At 35.7% G+C, this 18,659-nt stretch overlaps 1 protein-coding gene across 1 annotated transcript; it reads right to left on the bottom strand.

The window, feature by feature from the left end:
• Positions 1-4,842: 4,842 nt before the first annotated feature.
• On the bottom strand, positions 4,843-17,126 carry LOC130461438 (uncharacterized). Its single transcript, XM_056829541.1, has 4 exons — positions 16,961-17,126; positions 5,948-6,468; positions 5,135-5,551; positions 4,843-5,046 (listed from the first exon to the last, which is right to left on the bottom strand). The coding sequence occupies exons 1-4, from the start codon at positions 17,124-17,126 to the stop codon at positions 4,843-4,845; spliced, it is 1,308 nt and encodes a 435-aa protein (XP_056685519.1).
• Between the last annotated feature and the right edge of the window lie 1,533 nt (positions 17,127-18,659).

Genomic DNA, 18,659 nt, shown 5'->3' with positions numbered 1-18,659 from the left:
CAGGGTACTATCCACAACTTACACAAGAGACAACCCAAAACAAACAGCTATTCCAAGTTCACACAACCCTAACCCTAAAAATACCTTTACCGACGAACGACGACGGCGGCGAATAGAGAAGGGATGGAAAGCCGCCTAAGTTGACTCTCTAACCCGATCAATTAACCTCCAAACTCAATGCTTTAAATTAAGAAACCCTGCTAGGCAAAAACAAGAAAACCCCAAATTAAAACCCTAACCCTAATTTTACCTTTACCACCAAGGAAATCAACTCTGAAATCGCTCCGCGGCGGCACTAGGGTAGCTTTTAGATTGAGATCGTCCACTTCTTTGTCACCTTTGAATCTGAACACAAGAACTTCGCCTCCGAAAACTCCTCTCCTTGGATAAAAAACAGATCTGACCGATCTTAAGTTGAAGGAGGCCGAAGAAAAACTTAATTAAACTAAAGAAAATTAAGAAGAGAACACTCGCCGGTAGCTGGCCGGAGAGGTGCCTGGCCACCGGCGAGGTTCGAGCTGGGGCGGTGGAGTTTCCTTAGGGGAGGCGATTTTCTTAGAGAGAGAAAAAGAGAGAGATTTCTTGTTGGGTGATTGTCGTCGTTACTCACTTACTCGTAAGAAAACATTGTTGATTTCTCGGTTGTATTGTGGCCCGCAATTAGGTTTGGCATTAGGCTTCTGCAAAAGTTTCTATAAGAAACAACTTATTGTTAAAAAGAGGTTTGCCCATACCTAGGGATAAAATGGTGTTTTGCATAAGATGTTGAAAAATCAAACAAAGTATTAAAGTATCGGCAACAATAACAGTATTTTAATACAACAATGATAATATTTATACAAATGATGATAATATATATGGTAATATTTTTACCCATTTATTTGAGTGGTCCCATACTTTTTCTATTTCATTTCATTTTTTTGGGTGGTTATGGCAGATTTTAACACAAAAATGACTGTATTTATACAACATTATAGTATTACAAGCGTTGGCAGTGTATAATAAGTTAACAACAATTTTACCAATTTATTTAAGTGTGGCCCATCATTTTCCTATTTCTTTGCCTTTTTTTGGTGGGTATGGACATAACACCCGATGTCCCCATCAATTTATACAAACTTTTATGTAAGGCGGTCTTATACAAAAGACCACACTGGTGTCGTATAAGTTAATCACTAGAACTAATTAGTTAATGACTTAAACTAATTAGTTAAATACTGAAATCAATTAGTTAAGCAATGAAACTAATTAGTTAAGTACTAGAACTAGCTGGTTAGTTAAGCAATGGAATAAATTAGTTAAGCAGTGAAACCAATTAGTTAACAATTGAAGTGGTCTTTCCGGTAAGGCGGTCTTACACAAAAGTTATCGATCAATTTATCACACCTCAAAAAAGGATAATGAAAGGAACCTAAATTTTCAGATTGTTGTTGTATTGAGTTGGACTGAGTCAGTGAGATACTTCGTACTCCGACACTACTGACTTGGTAGTTGGTGGAATGTTTGTCTTTTTCTTAAAGTAAATTGACATCAAATTTCTAAGTTTATTGCCGCTGTTTTGGATATTTCGGCTAGACTTTGGAAGGCCTTTGTCCTTTTGATCAATCAAGTCTTCTGGAATACACACCAAAACAAATGCTACACTTTAAATTGGTTGCATTGATTTAACATGAATACATTATCTTTGACACTTACCACTCTTGCTTTGTTAAAGCTTGACTTTGATCAAGTCTTCCTGGCCTTATTATTGCCACCAGAATCATTTGCAACCCTAAGATAAATGTTTATGGACGAATCTTCTAGCAAAGGCTTGCTAAAACACAAAACTTTTACTTATACACTAGACATAAACACCCGTTACGTGTGACTGTGAACTTTTGTACTACATCTATATTTTATTTGGTTGAAACGGCAACGTAATATATTCCACTATTCCCTGTCCGTTGAAGATTGTTTTTTCCCATAATCTTCGCTTGTTTAATTTCATTCCTTACATTGTGTTCTTAATTGGGCCTAGTTGATTGCCTTTCGATTTTTTGGCTAACCTTCAAGTTTAAATAGTGTATGGATGTTCAATTTGTCACAAAAATACTCCGGCTCTGTTTCTCAACACTAGTTGAAATTGAGCTGAAACTAATACGGTAACACCTGAAACTGATAAGGTAGGTTTTTGCATCAACTGTTTGGTAAAACTAGTATTTTAAGCATCTGAAATTTAATAGGGAGTAGTAACTTTAATTAATGTTATATGTATTTCCACAACTAGATACGGGTTATTTCCTTTGTAAAAATAGCTACAAATATGATATGGAGTACTCCATATATATGTCGGAAAAAAGGGATTATAACAATCCTATATTTACTCGTTATTATCAAAACATCCTATCTTTCGATTAATTACGAACAATTCCTTGTTTTGAATATATTTTTCATAAACATTTTTTAACCAAAATTCACCAAGTTAAAAGGGCCCAATGCCCTACTTAAATTTACTTATTTATATTGAAAGTGTCCTATTTTAAACCAATTTTCTCGGCCCCAAGTTTTTATTTATTTTACCTTCAAAAAAAAATTATTATTTTAATTGAAAAATACGAGTATTTTTATAATACGAATCTTCTTCTTTCTTTAATTCTTTATTATCCTCTGTCAAACCCAGCACTGTATGCCAAAGTCCCAAAGTCCCAAACATCACCAGGCACCATCTTCTTCTCCTTCTCGGAGTGTAGAAAACTCCATTAACCCCTTTGCTCCTCCGTATTAATAATCATCCTACCATTGCTAAACTCAACCATTTTTTTTTATTAGAAGCCACCACAATTGCTTCCAGGACGGCTTGCTATCAATCTTTGTCGTTTCAAGTCGGTGACTCTTCGGGGGTTTCTCGTGTATCCGGAGATGTATGTTAGGATCAACAATACAATTATGTGCTTAAGCTTTTGTGATTATATTAGACTAGTGTATTAATTATTTACTTTAAAAAAAAGTTTCAGGTGACTGATCTTGAAACGTTAGTCAGAATAACGTTTCAAGATCAGTCACCTTATTCACCTTAAATTGCATTTCAGCTCTTTAACAAACACTTCTAATCATTTAAGGTGACTTATATCATTAACACCTAATCATTTAAGATGACTGAAAATGCTTGCCAAACAGAGCCTTCTTCTCCCAATAATACTCTACATCATATTACATCTTCTTTGTCCCGGATTAGTTTCCAATATACAAAGAAAATAATGTCCCGGATTCATGCTAATTAATCTAAGACCCAAACATTATTTTCTTTGTATATATGTAGTTTGATAATCAGCGCGTCTCCTGTGAGACCAGTCACACCATCAACTTGATGGTGTGACGAGCGCGAAACCAATAGCGTACCTCCTCTAAAATTATATAAAAAAAAGTAACAGATCTAAACTATAGAAGTAATAGCTAAACTAAAAAAGTACCTCCTCTAAAATTATACAAAAAAAAGTAACATGTCTAAACTATAGAAGTAACATACCTAAACTAAAAATGTACATCCCCTAAAACTATTCCGTATAAAAAAAAAAGTAACATGTCTAAACTATAGAAGTAACATACCTAAACTAAAAAAGTACCTCATTTAAAATTATAAAATAAAGTAACATGTCTAAACTATAGAAGTAACATACCTAAACTAAAAAAAATACCTCCTCTAAAATTATTAAAAGAAAAGTAACATGTCTAAACTATAGAAGTAACATACCTAAACTAAGAAATTATCTCCCCGAAAACTACTCCGTATAAAAAAAAGTAACATGTATAAACTATAGAAGTAACATACCTAAACTAAAAAAAGTATTTCCTCTAAAATTATAAAAAAAAAAAGTAACATTTCTAAACTATAGAAGTAACATACCTAAACTAAGAAGGTATCTCCCCTAAGTAACATACCTAAACTAAAAAGTATCTCCTCTAAAATTATAAAAAAAAGTAACATGTCTAAACGAGTAAAATACACTTTTAGGGACTTACCTTTCATAATTTTCATCATTTGGGGACTCACCTTATATCCTTCATCATTTAGGGATCGACTATGGCCGGAGAAATAATATTCCGGCAAGCTTTGTTTTTTTTATAAAATAAATACAATATTTAATTTAAAAAAAAAACAAAATACAATTTATGAAGATTAAACTGTACTGCAAATTCCGGTCATAATATGACCACTAAAATGATCAGAGTAACCACAAAATTTGCCCAAAAAAATTACAACTAGTTTCTTGGATAAATGTTTATCCTTCACAAATTGTTCAATGCTATTTAGTACTCCATACTACTTCTAATTAAATAAGTCTATAGAACTATCATAGGGCTCTAAGTGCAGACTGAACACCTGATCCAGGAGTCTTAGTCTTGTTTCCTCCAGTAGCACGGAGCTTGATACGGAGAGCAGTGATGCCAAGTTCCTGAAATACAGAGCATAAAATAGAAATATTAACAAACTATCAGATAATATGTCCCTTAAAATAACAAAGTAGATCAGATATGCACCTTGCAACGTATGCAATGCATTTTTACACTCAACTCATAGCTCATCAAATAGAATGATTATAATCCCATATCAGGTAATCCCAACTCCAAAGTGATGAGTCATTTTATACATTTATTAAAGTAGTATTGTCTAGCTTACAAGTAGAAAAATGAATTTACAGAAATGAGTTTACCTGGAATTTAAAATGTTTTGCACCCTCTGATCAATCTCGATTGCAGAGGACTCTATTTTTGTTAGCCAAATCCTTGCAACAAGAGTATGGCTTATTAGTTGGTAAGTTTACTTGATTTTATTGTAAAAAGAATGAGTTCAACATGGAGGTTTTAAGAAAATAATACCTGTAATGCTTGAGAGTATATATAATTTCTTCCTTTTGGAGCAATAAAGCTATGATTAGAGGAAGTAACACTATTTTGTGTTGATAGTGATGGTAATTGAGCATTGTCATTCATTATTGTCGTTGACCGCAAAGTTTGCTCTCCCCCATAATCTACGTAGTAAGCAGCTTGCCTCCTTGGTTGATTAATCTATGAGAAATTAAAACAAAAACCATTAACATAATGCAGCATATATAATATAAATGATTGTTTCAAGGAGTTAAGTGAGTGAACTTACTGAGGTTACCCTCTGAAACTCATTAGGATATGTCATCAACCCTACCCCTCTTTGATGCATTTGGGGTGCAGGAGGGGCATGGTCATTTGATGGAGGAGGTATATTAGCAGTGACAAGGGAGGCTTGTTTCTTCCCTTTTTTCTTATGTTGTAGGGGATGGTGAATTGGAGGGGGCTCTTCGGTTACTCTTAAGTTGCATCTTCTTTTGTTATGTCCTTGCTCTCCACATACACTGCATTTCATTATCATGCCAGTCTTCCTCATTTTACCATTGCTAGTAACTTCTCCAACCTGTTTTTTTCTAGCTATTTGTGGTCTACCTCTAACCTTCTTAAATGGAGGGGCCAAAATTGGTTCTGCTAGTGAAATTGGCCATTCATTAGGTCCATTTAAAGGCTCCAAAGGATAATCATAAGCCTTCAAATATTCAAGTTTAGTAAAACAACTTGCAACATATTGCTAGGGATGTTCCACTGACTTCCAAATGGCAGCAATTGCGTGTTTGCAAGGAACTCCGCTAAGTTGCCATGCATTGCAGCTGCAAGTTCTATCCCTTAGATCAATAACATATTTAGTTTGATCAATCCCTTCTCTCACACCAAACTTAAACCTCCCATCCCAAAATGCAGACCACCCCCTTGACTTTAACTTGTTCTCTTCCAACTTTTTTTGAATTCTCGGACAAATAAAACACTCTTTCTTGCTGATGAAATCTCTCTTCTTAAATTACCTCTCCATGATACTCTCCCTTATGTCCTCTAGCATAGTAATGATTGGTTTGTGCCTAGAGTTAAGAATATATGCATTGAAGACCTCACTCATGTTATTGTCTATGTTATCACAACAAGATTGAGGTGTGTAGAATGCCCTGCACCATTTACTGTAATTCCTTTTCAGCAAGTCATTTGCTGCAGCATCAGAAACTTTTTTAAAAGCTTCAATATTTTCACGGAAAACATTTTCAGTTGTACTTTTGGCAATCCTCCAGAACCATTTCCTGAGTTCTTGCCCCCCACCAAACACGCCCCTAAAATTACAGTAGACATGTCTAGCACAACACCTAACTTCTGATTGCTTCCATATTTCACTAACAGCTTTCACTAAACCCTTTTGTTGATCTGACATTAAGGTATAACTTGCACCATCATTCGTACCTAGGTCTTGAGCTAAGAGTTCCAAAAACCAACCCCAACTATCACCACTTTCAACCTCCACAACAGCCCATGCAATCGGAAACATTTGATTGTTTCCATCTCTCCCGACGGCTACTAGAAGTTGCCCACCAAACGGACCTTTCAAAAAGCAACCATCTAGTGAAATAAATGGTCTACATCCTGCAAGAAATGAAGGAAATAATGCCCTTGGTCCAAGTATGCATTCTATGTTAAGTCTAATAAATGCGGTTCAGTATTAATTAACAAGTTAATAATTCAGTGAGATCAAGTGAGCTGAATGCCTAGCTAGAGGCCGCTTCAGTTCAAGTGGAATTAATGATATTAATCCACAGCTTACTCTTGACTGAACCCGTAGGGTCACACAAATAGTACGTAAACGGATCAAGTATTTAATGGCATTAAATACTCCATCTATGAATATTCGGAACCGACGGATCTTGGTTTCAGTGGGAGCTAAGATCGTCACAAGCAAGAAATGAATACTCCGGAAACGATGATATTCCCGGAAACGGAAATATGGATCGTATCGGAAATATGAATATTATCCAAGTCGTAGATGTTGCCGGAAACGGAAACATGGTACGTATCGGAAAATATTATTGGAAATGGAAATATTACCAGAATCGGAAATATTGCCGGAAACGGAAATATTGTCAGAATCGGAAATATTGCCGGAATCGGAAAATAATTCCGGAAACGGAAATATTAAATATTTGTTCGAAACGGAAATTAATTCCGGAATCGGAAATATTAAATATTGTTCGTATCGGAAATAGATTCCGGAAATGGAAATTTAATCGGAAGCGTATCGTACGAATTAGCATCGGACGAGGCCTGCCGGACGAAGGCCCAGCACGAAGCCAGGCCGTCGCCCAGCAAGCACGCACGCCACAAGCCCAGCGCGCGCCAAGGCCACGGATGCGTGGGCCTTGCTGCGTGGGCTGCAGCTCGCACGCATGGGCAGTCCTTGTGGCTGCCGTGTGTGTGTGAGTTTGTGCTCATGCGTGATTCCTGAATCTGCAAGAGTCAGTGTATGATTAAATGTCTATTCCTAATTGGATAAATTAATTAAATAGAATTCATGTAGGATTCTAATTCCAATTAATTCGCATCCTACTAGGATTACGATTCCTTTTCCATAACTCTATAAATAAAGGCCTAGGGGTCATAATTTATATACAAGTTTCAAAGTATTCAAAAGTGAGTTTTTTGAGAGAAAATTAAAACACATCTTGCTCATAAAAGTGCCGAATTTTCTAGTACCTTAAGGGCGATTCTAGTTGGTCAATCTTAAGGCGGATCCGGACGTGCTGTGGACTATCTACGGAGGGACGACACTTGGAGTCCTAAAAGACTTGTTCTTGTTCGGTTCGGGCGCAGCTAGGGAAGGCACGCAACAAAGAGTATGCATCTAATTATGCTATATGATTATGTGTAAATAATATGTTTCCTGGGTTAATGGTTGTTTCCGCATGATCTATGTAAATGTCATATGTATCATAACCTAACAGTGGTATCACGAGCCCCTTATTATTTTCATAATCTAAATTGCATGAACATGGTTAAATATTACAAATTTGCAAGAATTAAAAGGGGTGATTAATTTTCGTAATTGTTAATTAATTGCAAATTGCGTTTATTTAATTATATGTACGCAGTTTTTCGGCAGTTTCTTCATTACTCATCCGAATTGAGTGATTTTTGTGTCAATTCCGCATGTAAAAGGCATTCTAAAATTTTGACAAAAATAGTATTTTTCTGCCGAACCCAGAATTCTCAAATTCGAAGCCTAACTATGACTTTTCGAAGGTTTTAGTTTTTCGAATGCAAAATTTCGTAAATTTAAGATGTTAAATTAAATATTTGCGATTCTTGTTGATAAATCTTGAATTTTTGATTGACCTACTGCATATGTTTAACAAGTTTGAATGCCTAGTCTTGTTAATTATGCAATCTAATTTGTAATTATGATTAATTTGTTGAAAATTAGAATAATTTAGAATTAATTTGATTTTCATAATTAATTGTAATTTAATTAGAAACCTATGATTAAAAACCACCATAAAAATTGTAAATTTACGATAAATTTTAAATTTTTATGACCTAGACTTGAATCCATAACAATCGGAAATCAATTGGATAATAAATTTTCGATTTTTTCGCCCTAAAATTATGAAATTAATAATATTTATTAATTTGTCATTAATTTTAAATATAAATTTTAAATTTTCTTGCGATTCGTTCAAATAACTTGCACGCACGAAGCAATGGACGCTTCGTGTTACCCTTAAGGGGTGTTGTATAATGCGGGCATGCGACGACGAGCAAGGGAGCTCGTCGCCCGTGCGGCACGAATGCAATGAGCAAGGGCGTAGTGCACGAGCGCAAGGCAGCAGCCCTGCCTTGTGTCGTGTGCCACGAGCAATGAACGTATGGGCATGGGCGAAGGGCGAGCCAAGGCAGTCGCGTGTGGGCAGCAAGCGAGCTGCGCCACAACGCGCGCTGCCTCGCACAAGTGCGCGCAGCCTCGCGCGCAGCGAGCGCAAGCTCGCGTGCCACGAGCGCTGCGCCCAGCACTGCTCGCGCGCACAGCGCGCGATGTCGCCCGCCCAGCGAGCGATGTCGCGCACCAGCGAGCGATGGCTCGCGCGCGCGCAGCGAGCGATCTCGCGCCCCAGCGAGCGATGGCTCGCGCGCGCAGCGAGCGAGCTTGCGCGCCCAGCGAGCGATCTCGCGCGCCAGCGAGCGATGTCGCGCGCGCGCGCTGCGAGCGATAGCTCGCGTGCGATGGGCGCTATGCGGAGGCTTGCGTTGGGACAGCAGCAGCTATGCTACGAGCGCATGGGCTGCGTGCACATGGCCAGCAATGGCTGTGTGCGTACGGCCCATGGGCGTGCAACGCGTAGGGTGTTTGCGTTACGATTAGATCGTTTTGAATGTTTAATTTGAAAATTTCAGTTCACGTAATTTTAATTAATTTTAAAATTAATAATTTGAATTAATTTCTTGGATTTTAATTTTGAATATTATAATTATAATAAATGGAATTTATTCTAATTATTTTACTAAAATTAAAATCATGAATTAATTTAAATGCGACTGAAATTAAATTAAATTTTTGGATTCAATTATAAATTTATATGAGCTTTAAATTTTAATTAAATTTGTATGTTTCCGGTTGGACTAGAAATACATTTTTATGTTTAAAATTGGTAAAGCATATGAATTTATTGGTTTGAGTGGGAGCGCTTTTTAGTCATAAACTCTTGATTAGGTCTACAAAACCTTAAGGTTAAAACAACTTGATTAGAATTAATAAGGACTGAATAATTGGTAGATTATTGGTGCCCTTGATTAATTGCTGCAAATGTTTACGTGATGCATAATGTGTTTTACTAACCAGCTATGTGGGCCATTCATGATAATGAATGGGTGAATGGTATATATTGTATATGTACTGTTTTGCAGGTTATGAAGTGACTAGTATGGCCCAAATAGGATAGAAAATATGGTCTGCGTACCATTAATTTGAATGTAATTGGTCTAAAGTACCAAAGTTATTTTTCAATTCAAATATGGTCTGCGAACCATCAAATAGTTGTAATTAGTTATAGCTTATCCTATTTGAAGAAAATGGTGCCTCCCACGGAGATTTTCAAGACGGACTTTGAAGTCAAAGCTTCAAGATGAAGTCGGGCCATACTAGATCACAAATATCTTATGCATGTTTTAAGTTATTTATTGCTTTAAATATGTCTTAAAATGCATGAGATCAAAAGCTTGATTATGTTGCATGATTAAGGATTTTAGTTCACTTAAAATCTAACCAACATAGTAAGAGCCTTAAGTTCCAAACTTAAAAATTGAGTTAAAAGGTGCCATGCCAAAATATACACTTGCTTGGATATCCTTTACATCAATCTAGTAATAGTTTTCGCTCAGCGAGGTGTTACTTATTGGTCCTAAAGGGGCAAGGTACACAAATAATTGTGAGTACATGTTAGTTTTGGTGAAACTCAACGATATAAGTAAGGAGTCCTTTTATGTCGTGGAAAATTCGATAGGTTTACCTAATAAGTTCTTAGACGTACCTATCAACCAAGAATAGTTTCTAGACTATTAGCAAAAGGCTTTTGCTTACCTAAGATGTTCTAGGATTAAGTCGGCAAACTGTGCTTAGTTCTTCAATGATTTTAGGATCTTGGAATCATTTTATTCACACCTGCCGGAACAATAAATTCGAATAAAATGCTAATAACTTGTTGAAATTGCATGATTGCTTTAATTTTCAAGTTATTATTCATGATAAATGTTTAGACTTTGCATGCTTCAATGTATGTTTTAATTATTGTTTATAATTAAATATCTTGCACTGCAATAAATCCTTTTAGAAAGGTAACAGTAAATTTCCTCGATTGGTAGTGAATCCAAGAACGATTCACGGAAAAGAGAGAAAGTGAGCAATTTAAAATGTACGTTTCTTATATCGACTTTTATGGTTGTTTTCGAATATCAAAATCGAATGGCAAACCAATTGGTGCTTGTGAATTCAAAATACACTGTAGTTTTGAGACCATAAAGCATTGAGTTTAATACGCTCAGCTTTACCAATGGTTAACAACCTAATATCTTTGTCCATTTAATTCTCGAATGAGTCTAGTCCCTAGACATTCGAATAGATCGATTCTTAGAGAACTTTAGAAGCTTCTAGTAAGATCATCTAGTTGAAACAAAAATATTCAACATAAATTAAAATGGTAAAGAACCTTGTTGGTGACATTGGACATGTCTAACAAAGTATAAAAGTCAACGCTAAAGAATTCAATTCTTAAGACTATAAGAAAGGGTACAAGAAATAGGAAAACAAGGAACAAATGAAAGGAATTTACAATTCCGTTTCTACCTATAAGTTTATGTTTAAAGAGAAGTGACCTAGCAATCAAACTTCCTTGGTATCATATACCGCTTGAGGTTCTTACTTCGGTAATAACTCAAACAATGGAAGCTAGGATACACTAATGACCTACAAGTGGGAAATGAAGCATGGCAATGCTACATTAGTTGTAGGGTCATCTAGTTTGTTTTAAGTCCTTTCAAAGGCTGGAACTAAATGGCTATTTTGTTCCATAATCAACATACCTAAATTTCTGCTTCAAACACAGAAAGACTCACATTCAAGAAAAACAAAAACAATGTTTGTTTGTTTATTTGAATGAAATGGTCAATTACAGGTTGAGTCAATATGCTTGATTAAAACAAACAACTCTTTAAAGAACTTTACTAGGTTCAAATCAACCCCTTGATTTGAGTTCCACTAATCTTTGGCATTGTTGCTTAGACCATATCAACAATTTAACATTCAAAAGCTCTATTTTAATGGACTTTTGAAAGTTGGTTGATTTCTAGATCAACTTAAGACAAGCTAGTCTTGCTTGTTGAAAGTAACAAAAGATATGAACTATTGTTAGAACGCCTAGACAATGGAGTTCAAAGCTAAAGAAAGATTTTATGACTTTATTATTTCACATGGATTCGAGTGAATATAGGTTTATTTACTCAAATGTGATATAAGTTGAATCTGTTTGGCTAGTTCAAAGATTCAGAAGTATAAAATCCACTTGGCAAGAAATCATAAAGATCTAGGTTAGATCATGTTGATGATTACTTAAGACCAAATATGATCATCAATGATTGTGTGTTGTAATTTCACAATCTAGGTCCACAAGATATGGCATATCTTAGTTGGAATAATCGATGTCAATTAGTACTTGATTCGATCAATGATGGATCATAGAGACTTTTCCTATAATTTCTAAAACAAAATGCTCAACTACCACCAAACTAAACCAAATTCGTCAAAACTATTGAAAAGTAATTTCAGGATATCTTTTCAATTATATATATCTAAAGAGTTGCTAAACTCAGTGGGAGCTTAGTGTTTGTTATTCAACAAACTAAGGCCCAAGTCTAGATATATGTTTCATTGTGATTTATTCAAATGAGACACAAGGGTATTGTTTCTACCACGAATTTTTGAGAACATAATGTTTGTTTGCTCGAAATAATGTCCTTTTGGAGATTCGTTTCCAAAATGACAAGTGGGAGAAAATAGACCTCGAAAGTTTTCGAGGCGAACAACAAACATAAACGAACATTCCGGAGGCTTTTCGAAGTGCTTCAGAAAAACCGAACTTATTCTTTAAGGACTTTAGAAGTGGCTTTAAAGAATAGACATCTCTTAGAAGACTTTACAAGTGCTTCAAGGAGAACAGAATATTCAAAGGACTTTCAAGTGGCTATTGATATTCTATTGTTTGATGTTCTATACCCAAGTAGGCATAGAATTCAAGTCACTGAAACTATGAGATTCTTCTATTAGATAGTGAAGAAACATAGAGATCAGGTCAATGAAACTATGAGATTCTTCTATTAAATAGTGAAGAAACCTACAACTTGCAGTCAAACTATTATCATATAGATTAATGAGTTTGTGACTTGTAAGAAAGCTATGACGAAATATAGATTCCCTAAAATGGTTAGAGGCCATATATAGACTATATGTTTAAATGGTTAGAGGCCATAAAACATACTCAATGTTTTGATGACAAAATTAAAATTTTGTTGATTTGCAAGAATAGTTTCACATCTATTGGTTGCAAGTTTGTTTTAAGGATAAAAACCATCAAACATGAATTGTGTTCACACACAAAGCTAGATTAGTTGCTAAAAGTTACAAGCAAATTCACGATGTGGATTGTGTTGAAACCTCATGCAAAATCGTAATGCTTCAAGTCTATAATTCAAGCAATGATTGCATATTGGTAAATATGGCAATTGGATGACAAAAGTATTCCTCAATCAAATGTTGGAATAAACTATGTACATGGCATGTCATAGGATTTGTGGATCCAAATAAATGCTTGAAAAGGAAAGCTAGCTTATAAAATCTAAGTACAGATTTAAGCAAGCAATTGGGAATTGGAACTGTATTTTAAGTGAAGCTAATAAGCATTTTAGTTTCATAAAATGTACATGATTCTTATAGATGTATAAGAAGTTTAGTGGGAGTACATAAAACTTAATTGGTCCTATGTGTATCACACACATATCTCTCTATTGTGAAATAACATTCAAATGCTAATGACTTAGATTTGAAATTATTCATCAATGATGGACCATGGCGAAACTTAGTACATACTGGGTATTAAGATCTATTTACAAAGATCTTATGATATTGTTTTGGATTAAGTAATGGCATTTACTAAATCAAACACGAAAGACTCCATTGGAGATATTCGACCCATATGAATAAATCTAAGTAAAGGATGTTTGAACTATGTATAAGCATTTACTAAGTTAAACATCAAAGAGTCTAAATGAGATTCTTAACCTATATTATATGTCAAAGAATTTAGCTGAATTTAGTATCTACTGAAACTAGATAAGCTAAAGTTACATGAATAGAATTCAATTGGGAATTATTCTGCAAAAGAATTTATCATGTATGATATAATATGAGGATCGCCAAAAACGTATCGTATGACTTTAGGCATGACAAACATATACCAATCTCTATTGATCTAAGTGAAGATCAACTAGATTGAGATCAAGAATACTTATGGTACTTGAAAAGGTACATAGGAATAGTTCTTGATTCAAGGAAATAAAGATATGCTAAATATTGATGCTACACGCATAAACACTGGCAAAGGATCAAGCAAGACCCCTTTGGAGTTAACCATTGACAAGGACGAGCTATAGAGCATCGTGTTTTGAAATGGCAACATGGGTTGGAGACCATGAGTTGTTGCGTGGGAAATTAAAATAATGATTTCTATGTTCTAAGATATAGTTGAGAGTATTCCACATATCTGTGAACTGCTTGGATAAGTAATTCCAAACAAAGCATCACTAGCAACCTATAAAGATGAAGTAAAAGTAATTATTGCCTAAGAAGCAATAAAACAGGGTTGTTTAAAGTTCTTCACTGAACTTGGGTAGATCACCTATCTGCTGGCTTGATGATTCTTCATTGAAAAATGCGTAGAACCACTCTTGAAGCAAGAAAAACGTCTGCTAACTTGATGGTTCTTCATTGCAAAATGAGTAAAACCACCATCGAAGTAAGAAAGACTAGATCACATAATAAACAAACTCGAAAAGATCTTATCATCATATCTCGAAGAACATTCGATGAAAAGGATATTAAGATTGGCAAAGCATGATAACTAAACCTATGCAACAAGTGAGAAGCAACACTCACATTGTAGCACTGGAAATCAAGCATAGCTTTGAATTCCATGAATTGTTTTAGAAGATGGGTTTGAGGCCCATGGTTATAAAACATTGGGGTTGAACATTTATCATATATGAAATGTATTTTCATATTCCATTTAATCTTGGTTTAGTATTAAATGATGAGTCCCTTCAATTTGACGATATATTCAAGATAGACTGTCAGGACCAGTCCTGTGACTAAGAAATGTCTATCAAGTGAACTTGAATGTCAAAGGTTGAAAATGGTCCCTAATCGGAGTTTTCTATAAAATTGGACGCATAGAAAACGTTAGACGATTAGAATGCAAGATGACTAGTAGTTCTGTTTCTTGAACTATGTGGACATGGCAATGTCATAATCATTTGCATAGATACTTACTTTGGGAAGACTAGTATCGGACAAGACCTATGAAACTTTACTGTAAGAGATGAAAGTCTGTCATAAGTAAATTTCATTAAATTATTAGACACTAAATCCTCAATACCTGAGTGATTTGAGATTACTTGTTTGAGAACTGGTTGCTTTGACGTTGACCAACCGTCGCACCGTAAAAGGAGGCTATAAAGGCAACGCTCAGGTAATCACCTATCAAACGAAGTCTAATCTCAAGATCGCAAGATTGGGATTGTCCTCCCATAAATCGGGATGAGATGCTTAAAAGTTGTACAAGGCCACTCGGAGAGCTAGAAACTGTGAAATGCATGGCCGTGCTCGGATGAATCATAGGCTATGATTATCTGTTTATTTGATCAGTTGAACTCTGAAACCGAGGAACACCTCTGGACATAATAAGGATGACAACTCTTACCTTATGTTCAAGAGCAAGCATCGAGCGACAAAGGAATTAGGAAATGCACACTTGTCCCTAAGGACAAGTGGGAGACTGAAGGAAATAATGCCCTTGGTCCAAGTATGCATTCTATGTTAAGTCTAATAAATGCGGTTCAGTATTAATTAACAAGTTAATAATTCAGTGAGATCAAGTGAGCTGAATGCCTAGCTAGAGGCCGCTTCAGTTCAAGTGGAATTAATGATATTAATCCACAGCTTACTCTTGACTGAACCCGTAGGGTCACACAAATAGTACGTAAACGGATCAAGTATTTAATGGCATTAAATACTCCATCTATGAATATTCGGAACCGACGGATCTTGGTTTCAGTGGGAGCTAAGATCGTCACAAGCAAGAAATGAATACTCCGGAAACGATGATATTCCCGGAAACGGAAATATGGATCGTATCGGAAATATGAATATTATCCAAGTCGTAGATGTTGCCGGAAACGGAAACATGGTACGTATCGGAAAATATTATTGGAAATGGAAATATTACCAGAATCGGAAATATTGCCGGAAACGGAAATATTGTCAGAATCGGAAATATTGCCGGAATCGGAAAATAATTCCGGAAACGGAAATATTAAATATTTGTTCGAAACGGAAATTAATTCCGGAATCGGAAATATTAAATATTGTTCGTATCGGAAATAGATTCCGGAAATGGAAATTTAATCGGAAGCGTATCGTACGAATTAGCATCGGACGAGGCCTGCCGGACGAAGGCCCAGCACGAAGCCAGGCCGTCGCCCAGCAAGCACGCACGCCACAAGCCCAGCGCGCGCCAAGGCCACGGATGCGTGGGCCTTGCTGCGTGGGCTGCAGCTCGCACGCATGGGCAGTCCTTGTGGCTGCCGTGTGTGTGTGAGTTTGTGCTCATGCGTGATTCCTGAATCTGCAAGAGTCAGTGTATGATTAAATGTCTATTCCTAATTGGATAAATTAATTAAATAGAATTCATGTAGGATTCTAATTCCAATTAATTCGCATCCTACTAGGATTACGATTCCTTTTCCATAACTCTATAAATAAAGGCCTAGGGGTCATAATTTATATACAAGTTTCAAAGTATTCAAAAGTGAGTTTTTTGAGAGAAAATTAAAACACATCTTGCTCATAAAAGTGCCGAATTTTCTAGTACCTTAAGGGCGATTCTAGTTGGTCAATCTTAAGGCGGATCCGGACGTGCTGTGGACTATCTACGGAGGGACGACACTTGGAGTCCTAAAAGACTTGTTCTTGTTCGGTTCGGGCGCAGCTAGGGAAGGCACGCAACAAAGAGTATGCATCTAATTATGCTATATGATTATGTGTAAATAATATGTTTCCTGGGTTAATGGTTGTTTCCGCATGATCTATGTAAATGTCATATGTATCATAACCTAACAAGAAACCCTTTCCTCAATGCTTCAAAACAAAAGTACACTCGTTGAAATTCTCCGTTGTCTAATTTCAAAGCAACTGTATTGTTAGAGTTCGCCTTAAATATCTCCAACGCATATCTGTGTAATAAGCCATATTGTTCTCGATACTCACCAAGAATCATAGCTTGTCCCTTTTTCCTAGCCTTAACTGCTAGCCAGATGGAAATCTTTAAACCCCAATCACACCACACATGCTCCACTATTTCTCGCAATTTCATATATGGGTTAATCTTAAACTTACTAGCATAAGTTGAAGCAACCCATGACGAAGAAATCATTGTCACCTTGTTCTTTCTACCATAAATATGCTCAGCATGATGTGTTTTAATCTGAAAAGTTCTTTTTACCAGTAGCCCAAGAAGCCCAAATTCTCCATTTGCAACCTTGTACTTTACAATCGGCTCCGATCCTATTTTTTTTGTTTGTACTCAAATGCACATCCCTCCCATGAAAAATACTATAGTCTGTTATTGCTTTTCTCAACTGCTCTGCATTATCAAATTCTTTCCCAACATAGAACACAGTTTCTTGAGGTGTTGTCCCTTGTTTGTATTTTTGGAACATTGAAGATCTTTTTTTTGGGTGGTGCTGGCACTATATACCCACAATCTTCCTCATCGGAGGCTTCGTCAGGACTGTCCAGGTCAGTAGAATCTTCATATTCACTATCCAAATCATCAGGTTGCTTCCTTTTTTTTTGTGCCACTCTTTCAAGTTGCTTAAGTTCCTCCTCGTAGTCCCTTTCAGTTTTCTTAGCTTGTTTAACCTTTTCTATTGCATCAACAACCTATTCATCATCCATATCACTACCGTCTTTATCATAATCAATTCCATCATCTAGTATAGGTGTGATATGATTCTCAAAATCATTATCATCCTCGTTATCGTGTTGTAACAACTCAGTAAAAGTCATAGTACTAGTATTGGCATATATTTCATCATGAAAATAATTTCCTAAGTCAACAATATAGCATGGTTCATGATTATTATTTAAGTTATGTTCACAATAAACATGAATCAGACTATACTCAAGCAAGAGACTTACAAAAGGATCGAATGTCGCATGATCATATCCAAGGAACCTAATACCATCAACCATAGTTTTCCTAGGATCCAAATAATGCAACTTACTTAGATTAGTGTACCCCAAATTTGATACTAATTTTTTGAGATATAATGCATATAAATCCTCTGCCAAATCATTGAATATTGTGGTAGACCCACCCTCGTACTCCATACTGCCACAATTTGATTTCCAACATCCACCGTGATGAACAACGTTGCATGGTTTTGGTTCCATTGCAACAATGTAAGTACCTGTTATGAATTCACACAGATTTTGGTCGAATTTCCTTCAAAAAATTGAAACTTTTACATGAAGTCCTAAGCCCTAAACCCTAAACCCTAACAAGTTACATATACAAATAGATGTCTAGTGACGTTAAATGTCTAAATTGCAAAGAAAGAACGTAAATTAGATGTAATACCTGGATGAGATTAGCGTGAATTCTTTGAAAGAGACTGGAGATTTTCGCTTAGGGTCGTCCAAGAGTCAGGAGTCTGCTCTAACTTGTATTTTCTATCTCTTTTTTTTTTAAAAAAAAAAATAGCTTTGTTTAATGAATTTTAATTTACTTGCTTGTTTTAATGTAAACGCTAATATTAGTTAAATCAAACTCACCGGAAATAATCAATTTTCCACCGTCGATCCCCAAATAATGAAAAATAAAATGTGAGTCCCCAAACGATGAAAATAAAGAAAGATGAGTCCCTAAAAATATATTTTACTCATATCTAAACTATAGAAGTAA

Source organism: Spinacia oleracea, chromosome 5 (genome assembly GCF_020520425.1).
Source record: "Spinacia oleracea cultivar Varoflay chromosome 5, BTI_SOV_V1, whole genome shotgun sequence".
NCBI lineage: Eukaryota > Viridiplantae > Streptophyta > Magnoliopsida > Caryophyllales > Amaranthaceae > Spinacia > Spinacia oleracea.
The sequence above is the reverse complement of the archived record's forward strand: the minus strand, read 5'-3'. Positions and strand labels throughout refer to the sequence as shown.

Excerpts from the sequence above, each read along its gene's own strand:
- LOC130461438 (XM_056829541.1), bottom strand. The coding sequence starts at position 17,126 with ATGATTTCTTCGTCATGGGTTGCTTCAACTTATGCTAGTAAGTTTAAG. Across the intron at positions 6,469-16,960 it reads GGGACAAGCTATGATTCTTG|GATGTAGACCATTTATTTCA; the intron begins GTGAGTATCGAG and ends CATTTCTTGCAG. Across the intron at positions 5,552-5,947 it reads TAGACAATAACATGAGTGAG|GCTTATGATTATCCTTTGGA; the intron begins GTCTTCAATGCA and ends GAATATTTGAAG.